At 43.0% G+C, this 24,798-nt stretch overlaps 1 protein-coding gene across 1 annotated transcript in view; it reads left to right on the forward strand.

Moving 5' to 3' along the window:
- SH3TC2 (SH3 domain and tetratricopeptide repeats 2) overlaps positions 1 to 24,798 on the forward strand; it is a gene marked incomplete at both ends in the record, with an annotated part of 63,721 nt that overhangs the window by 4,282 nt on the left and 34,641 nt on the right. Inside the window, 7 exons of the mRNA XM_079701801.1 lie at positions 6,575 to 6,673; positions 10,083 to 10,210; positions 13,581 to 13,686; positions 15,530 to 15,673; positions 16,733 to 16,934; positions 17,712 to 17,785; positions 19,949 to 20,144. Of these exons, the coding sequence (XP_079557927.1) occupies positions 6,575 to 6,673; positions 10,083 to 10,210; positions 13,581 to 13,686; positions 15,530 to 15,673; positions 16,733 to 16,934; positions 17,712 to 17,785; positions 19,949 to 20,144 (949 nt within the window). The remainder of the gene's footprint in view (positions 1 to 6,574; positions 6,674 to 10,082; positions 10,211 to 13,580; positions 13,687 to 15,529; positions 15,674 to 16,732; positions 16,935 to 17,711; positions 17,786 to 19,948; positions 20,145 to 24,798) is intronic.

Below are 24,798 nucleotides of genomic sequence, written 5' to 3' on the forward strand. Positions count from 1 at the left end.
CTGACTCTATTGCTGACTTGCTGTGTGATCCTGGTAAAATCATTACTCCTCTCTGGGGCCTTAGTTTCTCAACAGTAAAATTAGGAGTGGAACTCAATGGTCTTTTATTCCCTTCAAATATTCATTTTCTGTAATTATTGCCTCTCCTCTTTTTTTTTTTTTTGCGGTACGCGGGCCTCTCACTGTTGTGGCCTCTCCCATTGCGGAGCACAGGCTCCGGACGCGCAGGCTCAGCGGCCATGGCTCACGGGCCCAGTCGCTCCGCGGCATGTGGGATCTTCCCAGACCGGGGCACGAACCCGTGTCCCCTGCATCGGCAGGCGGAATCTCAACCACTGCGCCACCAGGGAAGCCCTGGTCTCTGGTTCTGTTTCAAGGCCCAGCTCAAGTCTTCAAATCTTTCATGCTGAAATATAATTCCATGCTTAAAAGAGCTCTGTAAACTGTAAATCCCTGTGCAACTATTAATTAATTATTAATTAATTAATTATTAATTAATCCCTGTGCAACTGTTCTTCACATTATAGAGCTCCCTCTGATTTTCCAGATTCTTTACTGTTTCTCAAGAAGCTGTCTTCTGGCTCATGGGTCCCAAAACAGTTGGTGAATTAGCTCTTTCTACTCCAGAAATTCTCACACTATAGAGAACATCAGAAATCCTCAAAGTGCTAGGTAAAAATACATGTCTCCAGACTCTACCCCTAGATATTCTCAGGGGAGTAAGTGAGAAGGTTCCAGGAATATTTTAAAATTCATCTTTTTATTGAAATTTATCATTCATACAGAATTGTACATGAAATTATATGTACACAGCTGGTGAATTTTCACAAGGTGGATATATCCAACTATGCTGCTTCCTGTGGCTGTAATTCATTACTTCTCATTGGTATATTGTATTTAATTGTATATGTCATCATTTACTTATCCATTCTAGTGTAGATGGACATTTGAGTCGTTGCCAGGTTTGGGCTATTATGAATTACTACTGCTCTGAGTATTTTAGTAGATATATTCTTGTGATGACATGTATGTATTATTTGGGATAATAGTGGAGTGGAACTGCTGAATCTTATGCATATGTACCTATGCATATGTTCAGCTTGAAGTGATACTGTCAAACAGTTTTCCAAAGTGAAAATTTTCAAAATTTATTCTCACACTTGCAGTACATGAGAGTTCTGGTTGCTGTGTATCCTTACAAACACTTGGCTTTACCTGTTTTTTTTCATTTTTGCCAATCTGTGTAGAGGTGTTCCACTGTGGTTTTAATTTTCATTTCCCTGATGAACTTGAGAAAATTTTCATAAATCTACTGGCTGTTTGGATATTATCTTTGGTGAAATGCCTATTCAAGGCTTTTGCCCATTTTTCTAGTGGGTTACCCATCTATTTCTTAAATATTTTTAGCAGTCTTTATATATTCTGGATTTAAATTCTTTGATGAATACACATATAGTCTATAGTTTCTTCTATTCTGTCACCTTTATCGCTCTCTTAATTACATCTTTTGACTAACAGAAGTTTTTGCTTTTAATGTACAGTAAGTCCCCTACATACGAATGAGTTCTGTCCTGAGAGCGAGTTCGTAAGTCTAATTTGTTCGTAAGTCCAACAAAGTTAGCCTAGGTACCCAACTAACACAATCAGCTATATAGTACTGTACTGTTATAGGTTAATAATACTTTTCACAAAAATAATACATAAAAAACAAACACAAAAAATAAAGAAACCATTTTTAATCTTACAGTACAGTACCTTGAAAAGTACAGTAGTACATTACAACAGCTGGCATACAGGGGTTGGCATCGAGTGAACAGGCAAGAAGAGTTACTTACTGGAGGAGAGGGAGGAGGTGGGAGATGGTAGAGCTGAAGGATCGTCAGCAATAGGAGACAGAAGGCAAGCTGCAATTTCACTCACACCTGATGTTGATGGCACAGCTTCTGGTTCCTTGCTGGGTTCAATTCTATCTACACTCTTGAAAAAATGATCCAGTGATGTCTGGGTAGTAGCTCTTCTTTTCTCATCCTAGATGACACGGTACCACTGGATTGCATTCTAAACAGCTGGTGCAACCTTCGTGTACTGTTCTATGTTCGGGTCCTGTGCCTCAAAAACTAACAGTGCCTCCTCAAATAAAGAAAAGCCCCTTGCCATTTCCTGCATTGTGAAACTCTTTGGTTCTTCAGTTACTTCTTCTTCCTCTTGTCTCTCTTCGTACTTTCTCTGGGCACGTTCGCATCTTTGAAAGTTCACAACTTGAAGGTTCATATGTAGGGCACTTACCGTATTCCAATCTATCCACTATTTCTTTTTTTAAATTATTTTTTAATTAAAAAAAATTTTTTATTACTTTTTTTTTTGCGGTACGCGGGCCTCTCACTGTTGTGGCCTCTCCCGTTGCGGAGCACAGGCTCCGGAAGCACAGGCTCAGCGGCCATGGCTCACGGGCCCAGCCACTCCACGGCATGTGGGATCTTCCCAGACCGGGGCATGAACCCGTGTCCCCTGCACTGGCAGGCGGACTCTCAACCACTGCGCCACCAGGGAAGCCCCCATTATTTCTTTTGTGGGTAGTAATTTTTCCATCTGTTTAGGAAATTGCTGGCTACCCCAAGTCATGCAGATACTCTTCTATCTTTTACTCCAAGTTTTTTTTGGTACAGGTATCTTTTAAAAAACAAGCAACTAAATAATTCTGACGCAGACTATCCACAAATCACATTCTGCAAAACTGCGATTTTCTGCTCTAAACCTCACGTGTCCTTTAAGAGCTGTGTGCCCTACCCTCTCCCCCAAACCAGGGTCACCATCATGAACTTCCTTCTTCAAGGTAGGCTCATGCCACAGGCCCTCATGGTTCTCAGGCCATTGTCTCTTCTCATGGAGCCTTACAACAGGGACAGACTCACAAAGTTTGCTAGGGCTGGGTATAAATACGTGAGCTGGCAGTTTGGGGACCGTGATGGCCAGAGGACAAATGCCCCATACTGGTGGCAGAGACCGCTCAGTCCCAGCTGACTGTTGCCAGATAAGCATGAGGGTCCCAGACCATAGTTCTTCCAGTTTTCAAAGCAAAGCCAAGCATCTGGGTTATGTAAAACATCCTGATTTCTAAATGATGTAGAGCAATTTAAACCTTAAAAATTCACTGTGCGGTAGCAGAAACTAATGCACCATTGTAAAGCATTTATACTCCAATAAAGATGTTAAAAAAAAAAACAAAAACCCCCCCAACAGCTTGTTAAAATAATTCTTAAATTCCTTTAGCCTCTCCCAATATTTTAGTTACTTTTCCTCAGTTGCTTGTGTTTGTTCAACCTAGTATAAAATCCTTTAGGTTTTTCCCCTTCTTTAGATCTTCATTTCCTCATGTGGACTTTCACGTTATATAAAACGTACGTTAAATAAAATCTGTTTTTCTCCTGTTTTTTTAAAAAAAATTCACTGTGCAGGGGGAAAAAAGATAAGAAAAAAGAAAAATGTTTGTGGGTTTTCTGTGGCCTGTGGCCTCTGGTATACCAGTTTTCAAACTCTGTCCTAGTGTAAGGAAGCAGGCTGCCACTCCAAGTGTGATCCTGGGACCAGCAGGATGGTCAACTGGGAGCACATTAGAAACGAAGAACCTCAGGCTTCCAGCTACTGAGGCAGAATCTGCAATTTATCAATAGCCCCAGGTGATTCATACATTCATTAAAGTGTGAAAACTTTATGTAGATGTATGGTTCTTTTTTTTTAATTTTTGAATTTTATTTATTTATTTATACAGCAGGTTCTGATTAGCCATCCATTGTATACACATCAGTGTATACATGTCAATCCCAATCTCCCAATTCATCGCACCAAATGTATGGTTCTTAATACTGGCTTAAATCAGAATCATTTGGGGAACTTAAGAAAAATACCTGTATCTATGTGGTGATGTCTAGCTCTTCCCGGCCGGGCCCAAGTCGCGCCTGACGAGGGACGGACGTTCATGGCGAAGAGGACCGCTCTTCTCGTTAGGCCCCGGCCCCTTGCCTCTCCTCCCCGCCTGCTGGTGGTGTGTGTAAGGCAGAAGTGCGGAAACCCCGCTGGACCCCTCGGTCTCCTGCCCCCTGCCTCACGGCAAGCGCCGGGTCCGCTCCTGCAGCCGACACTCTAGCCTCGCCTTCTCGGAGGGTCTCGCGAGGCGTCCCACAGCTCACCACGCCCCCGCGTCGGTGCGTGAGCGTCCCGCCTACTCCCTGCGGTGCTTATGCCTGGCTCCAGGCGTCCCTCAGGTGGCGTTGCTTCCGGTTCTCAGCGAGCCCCTCGGGTACCCCCTGTGGTGGTGAGTCTGGTGAGCAGCTCTCTTGGGGAGTCCTGGTGATAAGGGAGGCACACCGGTGTCCTTCGTAGGGGCAGGTGCCTTGTGGGGGGTCGTCCTCATATGTGCAGGGGGACTGACTTGGCCGTGTGTTCCCCCTTCGCCGGGGTTGCACGCTGGAGTGTGAGCTATCGTGACGGGCCGGGTGATGCGAAGGGGGGTTCAGGCAAGCCCCCTGGTTAGGCAAACACAGGAGCCCGAAGGCATCACAGGCCTTGCCCTCCCCTGACCGTGAACGCTCATGTTGACCCCATGCTTACCCAACCGCAGACCCCCACCCCCACCCCAGCCGAGAACTGGCATCTCCCGAAGTGCGTCCGTGGGCCTGATGGGGAGACGATGGGTGGGGGATTGGGGGACGACGCGCCCTGGGTGGGAAAGCCTTCTCTAGCGACCCGAGAGGGAGCGTTGGGGCGCCGGACCTCCCTGCCGCCGCCCCTCCAAAGCGCACAGTAGCCCCCGCAGCGTGCGTGGGCAGAACCCCTCGCCTTCCGGTGAGTGGTGGGCTGGCCCCGCCGTGAGGCCACGTGCCGCTCTTCAGGGGAGGGGAGAAGAAAAAAAGAAAAAGACCCATGACTGGGCAGCACTATGAACGATGTAAATCAGCATTTCTGGAGATGAGGCCTAGGCACTGATATTTTTAAAAAGCATCCTGGGGGATTTGAATAGGCAGCCAGGGTTGAGAAGCGCTAATTTAGATCAAGCCCTCACTTATGACTGGGAAATGTGAAATCTCAAAAAATGGACGGATGAACTATCTTGACCAATGTTACCTAACTAATGTATCAGAGAATCTGATCTGTGCAAACTCATATCTCATGATTCCCAAGCCAGAGCCTTTTTGCAATAATTACTTCTGGTTCCTGGAGGCAGAACGACAAAATGATCCTGCTAGACTATGGCTCATTACTGCCAGCTTTCTAGCTAAGCTGCCTAACTTTCAGCACTGACCCCTAACAAGATTTGCTAGATGAAGAGCTGTGAGCTAATGGGCCTGTCCTTCAGCCCATTCAAGCCAAAATCCATTTCATTCCCTGTTCATTACCCAAAAAAGTGCTAACTGTTCCTGCTATGAAGACATGGATGATCCTCAGCTCGGGTCTCAAAGTCCCACTGTATAGGCACAGAAGAAGGCAAAGGCTTCTGGCAGCAATTTGAGGATTTGGGTTCAGCATTAACCATCAGTGATTGGATGGAGCGTGATTACTTCATCTATCACTCTTGGGCTGCATCAACAGAAACAAAGGTCCAGAATGCAAACGTGGTAGGTCTGCTTGAGTTTGATCGACCAACATTTTACAATTGAAGAAGCTGGATGGATTAGATGAATGACTGACAAATGGTGGTTGAGCCAAGATTCCTAATCCCTATTTCCAGTATCAGGTAATGCTTATAATCTTCTGACCCCATGGTGGAGTCCTTGAGCAGTGGCATGTTCAGAAGAACAGAGTAACCAACAGTAATGTGTTAAGGACTTGAGTTCGCTTGTTGTATTTTGAGGATACCATGAAGGAGGCCCATTGAGGATACCATGAAGGAGGCCCACATCCCATATCAATATTTGTGAATTTCCCTTCTATTCATTTTTACCTGCTGTCTTGTGCTGTATAGCTGTACTCTTCTTCTTTTTTCAACCCCATGCCATCAAAATAGCCTCCTCCTTAACTGTAGTCTATGCTATGATTTTCTTTCCTCTCCTTTTCACTCCAGTTTTACAGCTGCAAAGACAGGAACACTTTAGAGAGCTGGGGAGGAAAGAAGTCCCATACAGGACTCTGTGTAGTGGGCAGACAGAAGGGCAGTCTGGGGACAATCATACATTTCAGGGCCATTACAGCCATGCCCCAGCCACCTCCCTTATGATGTTCTTCTCACTTGCTCTGCTCCAGCACTTCCGTTATCCACCTTGCTGTAGTCAGATCTATAATGACCTTGTAGGCTCAGCATATATTGAACACGTTCAGTATACTAGGCCATGGGACTCAGTCTGACCTGTAGGTGGGAAATTTTTTTTTGAAATAAAGTGGGGACACCCAGGCTGCTGTAGGATTGAGACAGTATGCTTTAGTTGAATACTAAATAATTATTAGGCAATGGTGATAACAGTTAGAGTTCTTCTAGGCCACCAGCCCTGGAGAAAAAAATGATCACTTGATAAAGACTTGCAATTCTTGCCTATAGCTTTCTTATATTCTCGCAAATGATCTTGCATTTGATCTCCTCCAGGTAAAGAAACTTCTTCCAAGGATCCAACCATATCCAGTGAGATTATATCCTCATCTGAAAACAAGGAAAAATGTTTCCTGCCACAGAATATGACTCCAGGTATCTAAACCCCAAAGACAAAACCTAGTTAAAAAATATTTTCCATGTTGAATATTACAGTAATCCCCTTATCAGTCCCATCTGCAAACTCCCTCCCTCTGATCCTTTCTAGGCACCACCATCAAATAGATCTTTGTAAGCATGACCTTGACTATGATATTCACATGCTCACAAATCTTCCAGTGCTCTCCATTGCCTGTAAGATTAAGCTAAGCCGTCCCAAGCTAACACTCAGAGTTCTTCACAATCTGGCACATATTAGGAGCTCCATACATATTTGCTGTATTAAATAAAGTATATCATCAAATAGATTTTAAGGTGCTGAAGGGCAGGGGTAATTTTTTGAATAATTAAGTATTCTACATTGTACCTAAAAGAGTTTTTTGTACATAATTGGTGCTCAAAAAATGTTTGGTAAATAAATACATGAATAATTGAATAGGTCCGTGGGGGTCATGTTTGTATCCTGTATACTACCAAAACAGTACCTTATACAGAGTTGGTTAAATAAATAAGTGAATAAAGGGTTGAGTATGTGGGGTGAGATTGGCTGAGCAGAAGGATGTCTGTCTGAATCTTTCAGAAGGAGAAAAAGATTTTGAAATTAAAGTGGAAATTAAAGTGGAAAAAATCTTTTACTCAATACATATCTTTCACAGTGTTCCCCTTAAGAGACTTCAGTGAAGCAAAGAGAGAACCATCCTCAGAGAGAGAGCTACACCTGGGCTGAACCTTGTACTGGAAACTCTGAGGATAAACCTGTAGAAGATACAGTTTCTGTTATCCAGTAACAGGGACCACTTTTGAGGGCAAATCACATGCCAAGCACGTGCTAAGTCATCCCTGCATCTACTTCTCATCCTCACATGCTCACCTCTAGAAGGTGGCACCACACTCTGCATTTCAAAGGTGGCAAACAGGGACTCAGAGAGGGAGGTGACTTCCCTAGTGCTGCACAGTTAATACGTGATGAGAAAGGCATTCAATCCCTGATCCTTGTTTGTAACCGGGGTGTTGCATTGCCTCCCAAACATGTACTTTTATTCAGCATACAAAATCGAGATTTGTGAAAAAAGATTTGCATTATGAATGTTTTGAAGGATATACACTATGTAAACAGTGTAATGTCATGCCAGATTCTTTCTTTTCCCAATTTCAAATTCTGTCAGACTTCTTGGTTGACAATGAGAAAAACCTTGCTCTCTGTTTTTTGGTGTTGCGTCAGTCTGCTTATCTGTCTGTCAGCTTGGGCCATCCCTGAAAAAGCTGAATCACCCACCATCTGTTGTCTCATGAACACAGTGGAGTCAGCATTTTGTCTTATCAGTGCATGAAGGCAAGTGAACAAAGGGTACATATAGATGAAACTTAACCACCTGAACTTGTCCGTCTTTCAGCATTTTCTGTCATGATGCTGTTTCCAGGAAGGTCATAGGGTGAGAAGGGGAGACTCAGCTCCAACTGCCACCCTCTTCTTTATGAGGAAGAGTCCCAGACAGAATCAGTCAGATACATTATCATAACTAAACCACCGGTTTTCAGGAGGATTAAAAAAATGACAAAATGCACTTCACACTAAGACTAGAGTGAACTTGATTTATTCCCCTATCCAAAGAGGGCACTGTAGGATTCCACAGTGGCGCAGAGATGCTGCTCTGAGTATCAGCTCTCGTTGGTTGAGATCCACAAGCAGTTTGCTTATTTAAATCCAGGTCTTTTGAGTTCTATAACTATGGATTCAAGTACATGGCAAGGAGGGTCACATTGAAGGGGGCGTCACTTACCAGGAGCTTTTCCCAGGAAGATTCTTTAGGGAAGTTTAAATCAGGCTTTGAAAGGACAGGAGGTTTGGTGAACAGAAATCACAGAATCAATTAGTGTCAAGGTTAATTACATTGTAACAAGATGGGGGCCTCGAGCAGTAACTGCTGGAGCACTGGGGTGGGGGGTTGCAAGGAGCAAAAGTTAATGCTCGTGTGTATTGAACATTTAGTATGCACCCAGCACTGAACAAAATGCTTTATGCACATAATCTCATTTAACCCTGTGGGTTAGTACTCTAAAAACCATCTTATTAATTAGAAAAGTCAAGCATAGAGAGGTAATTAACTGCTGAGGGTGGTTCAGTTAACAAAGGCAGAGCTGAGCCTCGAGTCCACGACTGTGTGACTCCTCCACCCTGGGCTTTACCTCCTCCTAGAGATCAGTGGTCAGTGAGGCTACCAGACGGATGTTGGACCTGGACTGTGGCAGATGGAGGGCTTGCATGAGATTAGAACACAGGCCAGGGTGGAACAAACATCCACCCGAAGCTTTCACCAATGTCAGGTCAGCTGGGCATGTCGTATCAGAGCTGGCCTGCAGCCACAGCATTTCCACAACTTCTTGGTTAGACAGGGAGACAGAAATGCAGGCTGCCTGTGTTCTCAGGCCAGCATGACAAGGGCCATCTCTAACGTGCTCAGGAATATGCAAAAGCCCTGGCAGGTTAGGGCTAGAAGACAGACCTCTGTGCCTATCTAGTTGCTGCCTTGAAGGTTCATTGTGTTTGATAATTATTAATGTGATTGCTACTTATTGTCTGAAGAAGACACATGGCAAAGTGCAGTTATAAGATGAACCTCGTCAGTGTGGCCTTTCCCAGCAACACTATCCACTCTCCAACAGCTCCATCACTCTGTCTCTTTACCCTATTAACATTTTTTTTTTATTCATAGCACTTTCCTCCATCTGAAATTACTGTGTTCATGGAATTGGTTACTTGCCAAGAATACAAGCTCCATGAGAACGGGACCTTGTCTATTTTGTTTCCTGCTGTATCTCAGCACCTAAAACAGCCTCAGTTCACAGTATTGAATGAATGTGCATTTTGAAGATATTAAAGATAGACTTTAATATATTAGCCACTTACCCTGACAAACAACAAATGCATAATCAGAAAGAAGCAGGTTAGAGGAAATGCATGTGTATATGTATAATGCATGTAGTATTAATATCTATTACATATGATAAATTTGACATATAAATATAGTTCCATAAATATGGATAAATTAGTATTCTTTGGAAACTTTCACAAATCATCCACAGGAGGAAATGTATGTTCTAGCTGGTTCTGTGTGGCACTGTTCCCTCAGTGCCAGGCAGAGCAGGAATATACTCTGTACAAACAGAAATAACCAACCCAACTGCAGCAACTCCTGTGATTCCAGAACATTCTGGGCTTCAGCATTTTTTCTTCTGGGGGAGGAAAGTTTAAAGAATGTGCTCAGAGAATTGTTAAGATCACTTGTAATCTCTGATGAGAACATCAATTTGGGGGTTGGGTGTGGGAAACATTGGGGGTTATCTAATTCTTTCTTCCCTGTTTCTGCATTTCCATTCTGATCTTTTTCACTCTGTTCTCTTTAAGATCTGACGCTCTCTTTCAGTGTGAAGAGCCGCTCCAGGAGGTGTGTAAATGGCCCCTTGCAAGAAGCAGCCAGGAGGCGGCTCTGGGCTCTGGAGAATGAGGACCAGGAGGTGCGTGCATTGTTTAAGGTGAGCTTCGCAGAGCAGTGCAACCTTGTGTCTGTCCACAGCAGACTCTCCAACACCTAGGACAGTGCTAGGAACAAAGTCAGCCCTCAAGAAAACATCTGACTGACTGAATGAACAAAAATGTACACATTCTCTATGGGCCTCCCTGGTGGCGCAGTGGTTGAGAGTCCGCCTGCCGATGCAGGGGATACGGGTTCGTGCCCCGGTCTGGGAGGATCCCATATGCCGCGGAGCGGCTGGGCCCGTGAGCCATGGCTGCTGAGCCTGCGCATCCGGAGCCTGTGCTCCGCAACGGGAGAGGCCACAACAGTGAGAGGCCCGCATACCACAAAAAAAAAAAAAAATGTACACATTCTCTGCTCAGCAGGAATGGGTCAAGCCTTGGAGTCAGAGTCAGAGAAGAGTTCATTTAAAATCTGCCACTATTAATTTTTTGACCTTCAGCAAGTTACTTAACCTTTGTAGAATGGGAATCGTTATAATACCTACCTCATAAAGTATACTTTTAAAAAAATGTGGTGAATTGGACTTTTTAAAATTGTGATAAAATATACATAACATTTTCAGTTTTAATTTTACTAAACAAGTCAGTGATATTAAATGCATTCACATTATTGTGTAACCATCACCACTGTCCATTCCAGAATTTCTCATCATACCAAACTAAAACACTGTACCCACTAAACAATAACTCCCCTCTATCCCCTTTCCTCAGCCACTGGTAACCACTGGTAAGTGTACTTTTTTTAAGTACCAAAATTGCTAATCAAAAATTAATAGCTATAAGTATTAGAATGAGAGGAGGAAAAGGCAATAAAATAAACCAATTTCTCATCTTTCGTAGTAGGTAGATAATATCTTCAAGTGCTAAACCAAGGAAGAAGGGTATGACTAAATTATTTATACTTTAGGAGGTACTTACTAGGAGAACTAAAGTCAGGAATGTTTAAAATTTGCTGCAACTAGAGATGGGGGAAAGAGAACATTGCTTTACATAATAAACTAGTATGTTCTAGTTATTTTACAGTTTCTGTATGAATTGATACAAATTAAAAAGAGAAACTCTATTAATCTGTCATGTAACAAAAAATACAGTGTTTGGTTTGTTGGGAGGAGTAAATGAGATAGTATCTGTAGAGAGCTTGGTGTTGTGCTTGGGTGGTGGGATGTGCTCCAGAAATAGGTATGTTATAAATAACAGAGTCGCTTTGTTTTTAAATCTCCAGAATTCAGTAACTTGGAGGCATTAGCTACTAACAGGCACCATAGAGTTTCTTTTAATTTGAGTCTCTTCTGACACAGGCAAGAGCTGGGTTTGGTTGTGCAAACTGGCCTGCTGGGCTGAGTCTTGAGTGGGCAGGCTTGTGGGCCAAAGCTGAGGCCTGGAGTCAGTTGGATCTGAGATCCAGTTTGGGCGTCACAGCTCCCTTGACTTACCCTGTCTGCACCCTGGCATCCTTGAGTATAAAACAGGGACAATGCCATTTTCTATTAAATGTGAGGTGCCATTTGATTATAAACACACTATTTTAAGAAAGAAAATAAATGCTGCCAATTATTTATGATGCCACACTTTTATTTCAGAAATGGTGAAATGTGATAAAAGTGCATCTTAGAATGGGTTAACTCCTATAATTACACTGTTTCATAGGGTTATTGTAAAAGTTAAATGAGGCATTGCTCATCAAACTTTTGAAGAAGAGCCTGGCATGTAGTAAATTCCTTGTAAATAGGTTTTTACTTAGGACCCCCTTCCCTGACTACCAGGATCTACATCCTCCAAGGATCTGGGGCCTCCTGGGGCCTGGTATGGGAGAACCCCAGAGTTCTGACTTTGCTGAAGTAGGGGCTTTTCCTTGGATCCTTCTATCCTCTTCTTCTTTCTCCAGGGTTCCCTCAGGACAGGGATCCAGGGGTTGATCACTGGTGGTAGGACTGGCCTGGAGGGAGAGGGACGTTCTGATCATCACTTGTTATAGTCAAGTCCAGATGCTTGGACAAGCAGAAAAGATTTTATGGGAAAACCAAGTCTAGGCAGTGATTCAGGCCTTTTTATTCAGGTATTTAAAAAGGGGGTGGGGGAGTGGGTGTTACAGGTCTCTTCTTGCTCTGCTTGTGAGTGTGTAAACTGGTACAACCTTTCTGGAGGGTAGTTTGGCTCCTGCATTTTAGGATTGAAAATGTGCATTCCCAATTAACACTTCTTGGAATCACTTGTGTCAAAACAATCAAGGGTGCATACAAAGATTTAGATATGGGGTGTTTATCACAATACTGTTTAGGATGTTAAAAAATTAAAACAACTCAAATGTCTAGCCATAAGAAAACATTAAGAATTAATTATGTTAATGTGACAACAGCATATGTAACCATAAAAAATAATGTAGATTATTTAATGACATGGGAGATGGTTCGCAAAACATTGTTAGGGACGAACAATTACAAAACAACTTAGTAATGTGATTCTGTTTATATAAAAATAGTTACATAGAAACTCACGTACAGAAAAAAGATTCAAAGTTAATACACAAAGTTGTTAACATTGATGATCTCTAGAAGGAGGGATTATGGATACTTTTTATTTTTGTGTGGTTTGGTTTTTCTGTTTGCTAGCTTCATAAAAATAATTATTAAACATAGATTCACAATCAAATTTGCTTCCAAGGTGCCTTCTGTGATTCATTCTCCACCCTCTCACACATACTTTTTTTTTTTTTTTAACACAAAAGATAACATTCTCTGCACACAGTTCTGTACTCTGTTTCCTTTTTGTTTCTGCTGTTGTTTCATTCAGCAGTGTATATTTGGAGCCTGTATCAATACACAAAGAGCTTCTTTATTCTTTTTTATGGATGCATAATATCATAATATTCCATTGTATGGATGAACCATAATTCATTTTAACCAGTCTCCTATTGATGAACATTTAGGTTATTTCCTTTTTTTTTTTTTTTTGGTGATGTAAAAAATCTATGCCAAAATTGGTGAAAGTGGTCAAAAGGTACAAACTTCGGGTTATAAGATTAAAAAGTCCTGGGGATGTAATATACAGTGTGGTGACTGTAGTTAACAATACTATGTTGTATATTTGAAAGTTGCTAAGAGAATAAATCTTAAAAGTTCTCATCACAAGAAAAAAAGTATCTGTAATTATGTGATGTGGTGGATGTTAACTAAACTTATTGTGGCCATCATGTCAAAATATATACATAATGTTAAATCATTATGTTATATACTAAAAACTAATACGATGTTATATGTCAATTATATCTCAAAAAAAGAAGTTCATACACAGCATGTTGTATATACGTGAGCTTGTTCACAGGACGCTTTTGTCATCCCAGGCTGACTCACTGTTCTTTTTATTCAGGACCTCTCAGCCAGGTTGGTGTGTATCCAGTCCCAGAAGGCCCAGTTCCTCATTACCTTTAAGACCATGGAGGAAATCTGGAAGTTCTCCACCTACCTGAACTTAGGTATGACATGGAGCAGGCAGGTAAAGGAGCACCTGCTTCTCAGTTCAGCCAATTTGCAGAGCTTGACATTAAGGAATTGGTCTGGCTCTGATAATTAAAAGCAGTAGAGTCTAACATGGATGGTTAACCTTTGAAATATCACAAACTGCCTGGAACTAAATCTAAAGCAAATATTGCTCTAAAATGTCACATGCAGCACTTCTTTGTTTCAGGAAGAGAGTATTAGATAATCAGTTAAAACTGGCAAACAGTTACTGATCATCTACTAGATTCAAAGTAGAGCTAGATTAGAAATTGATGGTTAAAGAAAAAAAAAAAGAAAAGAAACCAGCCTCTAGTAGGATCTAAGTAGCTGTTCAAAAGTTCCAGATCCATGTTCCATGTTTTTGGAAAAGTCAAAGAAAGATATGGGGGACTTATCTGCTAAAGGGGCCTCGGGATGCAGGGTTTTCTACAAGGTAAAGAAGGATACTGGGGCACAGCACCAGTACCGATGTGGTGGGAAACAGTTTACCTACCCTCTCCATGGAGAATAACTCATGATAGGAAAGTTACAATTGCAAAGCAAAACCAAGCAAAGCAAGGGAGGCCCCTTGAATTGACGCATGTTTTACATCTCTTAGAAGATGCTGGGCTCCATGCAGACTTACCCAGGAAGCGATTTTGTGTAGGGGTGGAGGGTCAAGATGGCTCTTGGCTAGAAGGTATAAGTTCTCCTCTTGTAGTCATGGTGATTTTTCTGCTCTCCATTCAACACATCTCCTTCTGTGACCATTAGAGATCCTTGTTATTCAAAGTGTGGTCCATGGACCAGCAGCATCAGCATCACTTGGGGCTTGTTAGAAACATGGAATCCTAGGCCGCACCCAGACCTGCTGAACCAGCATTTGTATTTTAATAAGGTCCCCAGGTGATTTGTGTGCACATTATAAAGTATGAGAAGCACCATTATAGAAGATACACAGGGCCTAAATCAGCACAACGGAGAGTGGAAAGAGACAGGTTCTGCATCTTAAGAAAGTGAGGAAGTCTAGAAAGAAGCAAAATTTTCATACAAATAATTTAAATTTATGGGAATGTGTAAAATACTATCCATAATTGTTGCAGTTTTGCAGTTTGCACAGTTTTTAGTCTGTTTGGTTTTTTTTTTTTTTGTGGTACACGGGCCTCTCACTGTTGTGGCCTCTCCCGTTGCGGAGCACAGGCCATGGCTCACGGGCCTAGCCGCTCCGCGGCATGTGGAATCTTCCCAGACCGGGGCACGAACCCATGTCCCCTGCACCGGCAGGCGGACTCTCAACCACTGCGCCACCAGGGAAGCCCTTTAGTCTGGTTTTAACAAGTGAGATCTTACTGGGCATGGGGTGAGGGGCAGGGTCAGAGGGATGTTGAAGTAAATCCTGACTTATTTGTGGGCCACGGATAACCTCCCCAGCCACTGCATCATCAGGGGTACAAGAATTCGAATTTGGTTGGGAGAACTTTAAGGGGGAACTAGGAACTCCCAGTGTCAACATTGTAATCTTGGAGCTGCCTCCCTGAATGTATTATAAAAAAGTAACTTGGTTTGATAATCTCATTATGCATTTATGGAGACCCATAATATGTTGAAAATAAATATCATTTAAAAATGATTTGTACTTCCCAACAGATGCTGAGAAGAATCAATTCATTTTAGAAATTTTCTAGCTACCCCTCTTATGCTCTTCTAATTCCAGTTAAGTGGAGTCAGATTAGGGATGGAGGTCTGGGGGAGAAATTCAGGAGGGAAATTGCTCACCCTAATGATCAGCTAATGGCAGAAATCATGCCCTTGAGGAATCTTGTTGGTTTGACTTCTTAGGCTACGTATCCATGTGTCTGGAGCATCTCCTCTTTGACCATAAGTACTGGCTTAACTGCCGACTGGTGGAGGATACAGAGATCCACGTGTCAGTAGATGATAAACACCTGGAAACAATATACCTGGGACTTGTGATCCAGGAAGGTGAGCATGGTGTAGGGGTGGGGATGGGGGTCTTATCTGGATATATGTTATCAGAGTCCTTTAAATAATTAGGATACAAAGGGAGGCAAAAACCATTCAAACATGAAAATACTCACAAATGAACCCACCTGTTATAATATTACTTCAAACATCTCTCTCAGTTTAACATCAATATCACATGAACAACTATGTAGGCCAGTCTCACTGATTGTCTGATGTTAGAACCACCCAGGAATTTTTAAGAAGATGCCCATATCAGGGCTCAGCTGGGGCCAATTAATCTCTAGAGATGGGGGTCAGGCTTTGGTATTTTTTGAAAGTTGCCCAGGTTATTCTAATATGCATCCAAGATTGAGAACCACTATTCCAAACATGTGATATAATTTGATTGTAAAATAAAATTGCAGATCTTGCAAAACCTTCATGATTTCATGAGATCGAGGAAAGTGATATTGGGGAACTGCTTGGAGCACCCACCAGTCTGTTTACAAGGAAGGATCCAATCAAGGCTGCAGCCAACCGGTTAATGACTGATGACATCATAGGCACAGTGAAAGAGCCAGATTTGCATAGAATATTTTGCAGAATGATTCCCTTTCTGATTGTTTTGCACGAATCATATATGAAAGAAAAACTTTCATACTGTATGACTGTGAAATTTAGTTGGAGAAATTATATTCACCCAAATCAACTTAATTTATTCTTTTTTGGTCCTAAGATTAAGCATGAGGTTGAAATTATAACTGAAGTTCTGTTAAAATATATTTTCCTGAACTCTTGTTTCATTTTTTTCTCAAGGTGAAGTCCCAATTAAACCTCATTCTTGGGAATTATTTGGAGTTTTTGGTGTCTATTTTAAGTGAATTCCCTCTCAGTGGCTTTTTTCCCTGGTACCAGTTTTCCTGGGGTCACAAAGACCTCTTGTAGTACCTCCCCCTGGACTGTGTACTTTACTTTCAGAAAGAAAAGTATCTGGGCTCTGATGGAAATACACATAGCGGGATACTCCATTTTCACTTCCTGCTACTCCTTGGAAAGAGCTTTTCTCATTCTCTGCAGGTCACTTCTTCTGCAGAGCCACGTGCTCCATGGCTCAGCCAGCTGAGAAGGAAGGGGAGTATTTGCCACTTTGCAAGAATGAGTTAATCTCGGTGAAGACAGCTGAAGGCGAGTTCGAGTGGGAAGGCATGTCCTTGGTGACGGGTCAGCGGGGCTTGGTGCCGGTGTCAGCCTTGGAACCCCTGCCTCTCCCTTTCCACCAGTGAGTAGCCACTCACCTCCTGGGAGAGGGTCTCAGAGCACACTGAGGTCTGCAGAACAGAGTAGGCACATTTGCAGATGTGGACATCCATGGTGCCAGGGAGGGAACAAACCTGGGTGGCTTTTTATGTTTTGTTATTTTTTTAAGTCAAGATTTGCACAATTAGATGAAATGGAGACAACTCAAAGTTTCAGATGGCCACTGTACCAAAGAAGAAATACACTCCCTGGTCTCCAGTGCAGTGTTTCTCGCTGTGGGGACTGGGGACCATTTGTACCAGAGTCGCCTGGGGATTCTACTGCAAGTTTATACCCTCTGGCCCTCCTCAGACTCTCTTGAGGTTGGATCCAAAAATCTGCATTTTATATACGCTCCCCTTAAACATCAGGTGATGTTTTTCACACTAAAGTTCCAGAATCCTTGCTGGAAGATATTGTAAACTCAAACATAGAGAGTGACAGTAAGCATGATTCCAGGCTGTGGGTTCTGTGTGTGGCAGAGAATCTGACAGTGAGAATGGAATGGGATCCTTTGTTAGATATTTAACTGACAAGCTAATTGCTGAGCCAGAAAATATCCCAGGCCTGCTGAGCTTCTTTATTTTTCACAGTGCTTGATAAAAAGTAAGTTCTCAGTAAATGTTTGCCACTATTATAATAAAAGTAACCAAAATTACAATAATACTTATCATCATCAGCATCATTTTAATGGATTATTCTGCTCACTGTTCAAATTTTTTGAAATCCATGTTTGCAAACCCCATGTTTCCATTGGCAGATGGTTCCTAAAGAATTATCCAGGAAGCTGTGGCCTTTCCAGGAAGAGGGATTGGACAGGCTCCTATCAGATCGGTACGGCTGAGTTGAAGGCAGTATTATTAGGGAGATAATATTGCTCTGCCTCCTCCTTTTATCGGCAGATTTGGAGTCAGTGGATGTGAATTCCTGTCTCACCTCTGCTGCTGACTGAATTTGGGGAACCCAATTATACCATCTGTTCCCATGGGTTTCCTTGCCTGTGAAATGAGAGGTCTCAGATGAGGGCTGTACTGTAGATATAAATACCTCCAGGGACAGGCAGAACACACAGATGCATGGAGGGCCTGGAGGGAAGATGTTAGGGAATGGTAGGGACCATAGGGATTTAAAGATATGTGGGAAAAAAAAAAGCTCTGTGTGGGCCAGATGTGGCCTGCAGGCTGCCTGCTTTCAATCTCTAGTCAAAACATTTTCTAATTTCCTTCAGAGTTTTGTGAAGTTAATCTTGAATTTAGGAAGATTAAGAATGCTTGGCACATAGTGGGTGCTCAGTAAATATTTGTTGAATAGATGAAATACATACATATGTATAAATGCATACATTTCATGTAATCTCTATATACATGTGTATGTATGTATATATATACACATACACACATAAATATATACATATACACATATATCTATAAGTATATTTGTATCTACTGGATAAGGAAATTTAATGTTTTCTATGTATCTAGAATATACATTCCTTTCATCTTCATCCTTGGAGCTGCCTTCCTGCACCTAGCACGAAGTGCAATTTTTAAAGTTCTAAGCCCAAGTACCACTTTAAAAAAAAAGAAACAGAGAGAATTATGAGACCCAGACATTAGATCTAATTAATAATCAACCACAAACAAGACTTTTAGCTAACTGAGGCAGTATGGCCTTGTCGTTAGGAACATGGGGCTGTGAAGTCCTATTCTGGGTTCCAATTCTAGCCCCACAGCTTAAAACCATTGTGACCTCGGCCAGTTCATGACGTGCTCTCACAATGCCACAACTTCCTCATTAGTAAAATGTTACTGTAAAACCAACTTTAAATGTTGTCATGAGAAACTAAACTAAATGACATCTGTAAATCACTTAGTACAGTTTTCTCACATTGTGTTTAACACATGGTAGATACTACCAAAGCAGTGGGAACTTCTGATTCTGAAGGCACAGTCAACAGAAACTTGACCAAAAATGTCAGGAAAAACAAATCCAGTAGCTTTAGCAGGGGAGCTGAAGCAAATATGGAAACTGGGGCATATAAAAACTGCTACCTCAACTAGAGCTGGATTAGTGGAAAGAAGGGTTAACAGCAGTGGAGAGACTTAAGTTCTAGTTCACACACAAACTCCTTGGACGGATCACGTACCCTCTCTGTGCTTCCACCTTCTAATCTATAAAAAGGAGATTCTGATAGTTGCTCTGCTTACCCTTTGGGGCTCCTAGAAAGATCTGAGAAAAGGGACATAAGTGTACTTTGTATACTGGAGAGTACAGTTGTCATACATATATCATTACTAGATCCTAGCTTGGCAGCTGATCAAGCTAGGTAGTGCCCATAGTCAGAAGAGGAGTCTTCCAGAACCCTCTGGGTAACCAGCTGTTTTCTGTTCGCCAGTGATATGAGGCTAACATGTATTGAGGGTTGCCTAAGTACCAGGCATTGTGCACTTTATCTGTTTAACTCTTCCTGATATTTGTAAAAGACAGGTATTCTCATTATCCCCATTTTACAGTTGGGGAGACTGAAGGTCATAGTGGCCAAAGGAGCCAGAAGGAAATGGAGAGATCCTACAGTAGTCCTCATCCTTGTCTGTGGATCTGTGCCAACCATGACAAAGTGTTTACATGATAATGGCAAATCAGACAAAGTAGGACAATATAGTGAGCTTTCCAGTTTGACATAAACTACCTTTATTCTGTTTTAAGGTATACCTAGTATTCTGAGATTATATTTACTACATTTGTTAAAATTTCTTTTATAAAACGGTGGTAAAAGTGGATGGGAGTTCCTTTTTTGAATTTCCTAGCTTGGCCAAATGAAAAGCCAGTTACCCTATATCATTCCTGCCAATTTCTTTTTTTGAGCGGGGGGAGAAATTTTACTGGTCTTTAAAGTTCTAAAGTCTGGGAACTCTTCATTTCATATTACACTGGAAGCTAGTGGAAGGCTCAGCTGTTCTGCCTTATTTGGTTGACCTGTGTGCTGTTTTCCCACAGGTAGAGGAAAATGTAAGGCCTGGAAGGAATATGAGAGGGAAGAAAAGGATGAACTGAATTTCCTCCAGGGAGAAAGCATTGAGATCATCGGCTTTGTCATTCCTGGGCTTCAGTGGTTCATTGGGAAGTCAGCGCTCTCAGGAGAAGTGGGCTTTGTCCCCACCAGAAACATAGATCCTGATTCGTATTCCCCATTGTGAGTATGACACACAGACCCTCTGGGATGTGCTGGAGCAGGGCCACCTTCCCCAGTGGTCCCGCCCCATTCTGAGCAGGTTTGAAGATGAGCTTCAGGGTTTCCTGGTAACATGAACCCAGAGGAGCACATTCTGACAATCAAGGCGACATGAGGAGTGATAGGAAAGAAAATATGAGTGATCAGGGAAGGAGTCAGTTCAGTTCATTTCAGCAGATGGTCATTGAGGCCTTCCTCTGTGCAAGGAGAGAAGCACAACCCCCCAAACCCAGGGCCTGCTCTTAGCCCTTCCCACCCAATCAAGGGGCCCCATCAGGGGAGTACACACACAGGGACCTATAGAATCCAACTTAGTGAATGGAGAGTCCCTCCCATATAGGTCTGTCTGCTGAGAGCTTAATGTATGGGAAGTCAGTGTTGGCCAGGATGGCGGAGTGCCTCTTCTACTCTTTCCTGCCTTCAGTACAGAAGGGCTGGTTCTGAGGAGCAGAGCCACCACGTGACTAGTCAGCAGCAGGTGGCCAGCCTGCTCCAGCCACCCTGTCGTGGAGTGCTGGAGTACTGCCCGGTCTCTCTGGGTGGGCATCCTGCACGGGGATAGCAAACAGTGGAAAGCCTGGGCCCAGGAAGTACAAGAGGGAACACAGAGTTGGTGGCTAACCTTGAGACACTGTAGCCCTCCACATGGGGAGAACACGGCCCAAACAATGCCTAAGGCTCTGAACACTCCGACTGGAACTCCTTCTCTTGTAGAAAGAGCCACTAAGGAGAGTGGACCAAGGGCAGAAGCTTCCTCTAAGCCCTGTCCTTTTTAGGGAGAGGGGAGAGAAGGTCATTTTCCCTACACAGAAATGTGGGAACCAAGGTACCTCTATAAGAGGAAGATCACTCACTATGCTCCTGGAGAGGTATGGAGAACGATGGGAGTTTAGAAGGAGATAAAGGGCATCAAGAGAACTTTCCTCAAAAAGGTAACATGTGAGTTCAGCTTTGCACGGTGTAAGACATTTCAACAGACGTCAATAGGGAAAGGAGGTCACAGGTAGGAAAGTAAGGGGGATGTTGAACGATTCATGTTGTTGGGGGCAGGTCACCAGGAGGGAGGGTGCTAGTGTGGCAAAGGCTCAGCGGGGCCGTGATGTGAAAGACGGGAAACGCCTATGCCATGGGCCTGTCAGGGCATGAGGAGCCACTGAATGTATTTGAGCAAGGGTGACATGATGTGACTGGGACTTCTGTCTAGGAAGCCAACCCTGGCTTTGGCTGAGGTGTGCATGGTCAGAGGAGAGCCTGGAGGCAGGGGACCAATGAGAAAGCTGAGGTTAGGGGCATTTGGGAAGGGGCAAGGGGAATGGAGAGGAGAGGGCACTGCTAGGACCAGTCAACAGACTTCAGAGAGTCTGGAAGCTTACAAATATGGATACCTGTGTTCTGCCCCCAGCAGTTCATTCTCATTGGTCTGCGTGGGGCCTGGGCAGCCATGGTTGTAAAAGCTCCCCAGGTGGGGCTAGTGTGCAGCCCAGGTGAGAACTGCTGCTAAAACTACCCCCTCAACTTACTGCAGGAGTAGGTGAGGACCCCCGGAGTGTAACAGCTGAACCATGGCTTGGGTCTGGAATTGCAGATTGCTGATGTCAAATCTAGGGTTCTTTTCCAAAAACAGAGTCCTGCAGCTGAGGTCCTAGTGAAAGGGAGGAAGAATAAAAAGAAGAGCGACTCCATGGGGAAGAACCATTTATAGAGCAGAGGAAGAAAGGACGGCTGAGCGGGAGGAACCAGCCATGTGGGAGGTGGGGGATGCTTAACACTGTGGAAGGCCTTTGAAATTGACCATTGAGAAGTCACTGGCCCTGGGGAGGTCACTGGTTATTGGGCGGCAGCATAGGTCAGTAATAAAGAATTCCAGAGCCAGACTTCCTGGAAGGCATTTATGGCCATGTGAGCACGTCCTGTGTCTCCATTAGCTTACCAGCTGGGTGACTTTGGATATGTTAATTTGTTTCTCTAAGCTTCAGTTTTCTCATCTGTAAAATGCATACAGTATTAGTATTTGCCCATAAGATTGTCTTGAGTTGAAATGATACATGTAAAACACTTAGAATGGTGCCTGGCACAGTGTGTGTGTGTGTGTGTGTGTGTGTGTGTGTAAGTGTAATCAATATGCATTAACTCTTATTGCTGTTACTGTTGCGGGTGGTAATCTCTGAGAGGCAGTTTTAACAGGATACTGGGGGCAGGTGTCAGATTTAATCAATTGTATTGAACTTCTGTACCTTGTATCATGCCTCAAATGACAATAACCCAGTACTACTAAATTAATCTGATCATCACATTTTAGCTAGTTTAGTTGTACAGGATACATTCACCCTGCAGAAAATCATCCCCTGTATCCAAGTGGTGGCAGGAAACCTTACTTGCACAGAATTGCCTGTTGGCCTCTACCTGGTCACCTGTGGGACCCCATGCACCAGGGACTGCACATTCGGTAGGGAGGGGGAAAGTGGACAGGAGACGGAGGGGTGGGAGAGGGAGAGAAGAGGAGAACTGGCTCATTGCACACTCTAGAAATCACTCTCTAGTTTATAGATACCCCCGAAACACAGCAATTGGAGGAAAACCCCACAAACAACCTGCCAGCAGCAGCCAGGGTGTGGAAGTCCTGGGAACCATCCCTGTGTGCTGTGCTGTCCCTGTGATCAGGCCACTGGGTGTCACTCTTACTCTGTGTTCGTTTAGGGTCAGGTTTCTGAAGATGGTCCAGCATTTGCTGAAATCTGCATCCTCTTCCCCCAGCTTTCCTCCCTGTACTGGTGTATTACTCCCTGAAGTGTTTGTACCCTGTTTGTACATATGTGTGCGTGTATGAATGTATATATGTATGCATGCATGTATTCTTTGATTTATTCATTTAATCAAATTGGCAGTGTATTGAGAATGAAATTTCTCAGAAGCTGTTTTCTGAGTCAGATTTAGTCTTTGCCTCTGACACATGGCAAAGGGATCCTGCTTATCTGCGGAAGCAAATTTTTGTGGGTTTCCTTTTTTATAGCCCAGATTTCAACATCAGCTACCTAATTTCACAGCAACAGCAGCTGGAAAACCCATTCTTAAACCTCAGGCAGGCCTTCTATCCGAATAGACAAAGTGTTTGTATTTGGCCAGAGTGACTTTGAAGACTCTCAGTAGCCCTGTGTGGAGCACGTCAGCCTGCCATATTTCTAGAAGCTCTGCCACACTCCTTCTAAGCCTGTCTCCATGCTGGGAAAGCCCTAATGTAATTTGTCAAGCTTCTTAGACTCTAAGTATCTGGGACTCAGGACGTTAGTAGATCAGCCATGCGGCAATGGACACAGAGGCAGAAGACCTCAGCTTCAGTGTCAGCTTTACCACTTCCTAGCTGTGTAATTCTGAGCGTGTCACTAAATTACTTTCTGAATCTTCATCTATAAATATGGATAAAAATACCTACATCATCGGGTTATTATGAAGAGTAAATGAAATAGTAAATTCAGGAATGCTTTGTAAAATTCAAGTGTTCTACAGAAATTTGGGATCATATTCTTTTTATCTCAAATGAGTTTAGATGTAGAATTCAATTACATGTTCTTTTGAGGATGGAAGCTCTTAGAGTGCTGGGGAGAATCTGGAGGTCAAGCCAGAGAGATGGGGGTTCAGTAAGTGTGGTGTCAAGAGCCATAGATGTCAGGACACAGCTTTAGTGCCAGTTCTGCCACTGATTCGAGGTGTGACCTTGAGCAGTTCGCATTAATGGCTAGTTTTCTCATCACTGACTTTCAAACTGCATTTATCTGAGCTATGGGGATAATGGGTAAGTGGCAGACCATGGCACTCCATCCCAGCCCCTCCGTTAACCCTGCTTGAAAGAGAGAACCTCTTCTTACATCCTACTTACATCCTGCTCTACCGCTCCCTAACCACCAACTTTATTTTTCTGTGCCTCAGTCTCTTCCTCTGTAAAAAGGGGATAAGAATAGTACCTGTATCATAGGGCAACTGCGTAGATTAAATGAGTTAATAGTGTGTGATTCATAATAAGCCCCTCCCAAGTGTTAGTTGTTATTAGCTCTTGGGCTTCTAAGTTATTTTTGTTTTAAAACTGGATTCTGAAGTTTAAAGAATATTTAGAACTGAAAGAGATATTAAGTGTTGTCCAGATAGGCACTGGACTGAACACTTTCCAAGGCACTTCTAATTTTCATATTCTTTGATTCTATGACAGACCTCTGGTGAGCAAATTAGTTTTAACAATTAGTTTATACAATAGAGTGAATATACAGAACTCTATTATTTATAATCATTTCTTCCAGCCCCCTGGCCCTCCTTCTACCCCCTTCCCACACCTTAGCCTTCTTTCTCTATCTTAATGCTACATAACACTGTTCTGTGTCATGGAATCAGATGTCAACATCCAACGTGAAAGGTTCGTTCTGACCACAGTCAAGTTTTCTCCATTGTTCCTCTAGATTGTGTCATTAATCCCGAGTGTTTTCTTGAAATAACCTGTCAAAGAAACATCTTTTAATCGTCCTTTTCCAACTCTTACATTTAGGGCAGCCAGTTCCTATTTCTTCCCTTAAAAATGGTCACCATGTGGTCTCAAAGAATGGGTAGGAGTTGAAGGAAGGGGCTTTGT

Source organism: Hyperoodon ampullatus (genome assembly GCF_949752795.1).
Source record: "Hyperoodon ampullatus genome assembly, chromosome: 4".
Classification (NCBI taxonomy): Eukaryota; Metazoa; Chordata; class Mammalia; order Artiodactyla; family Ziphiidae; genus Hyperoodon; species Hyperoodon ampullatus.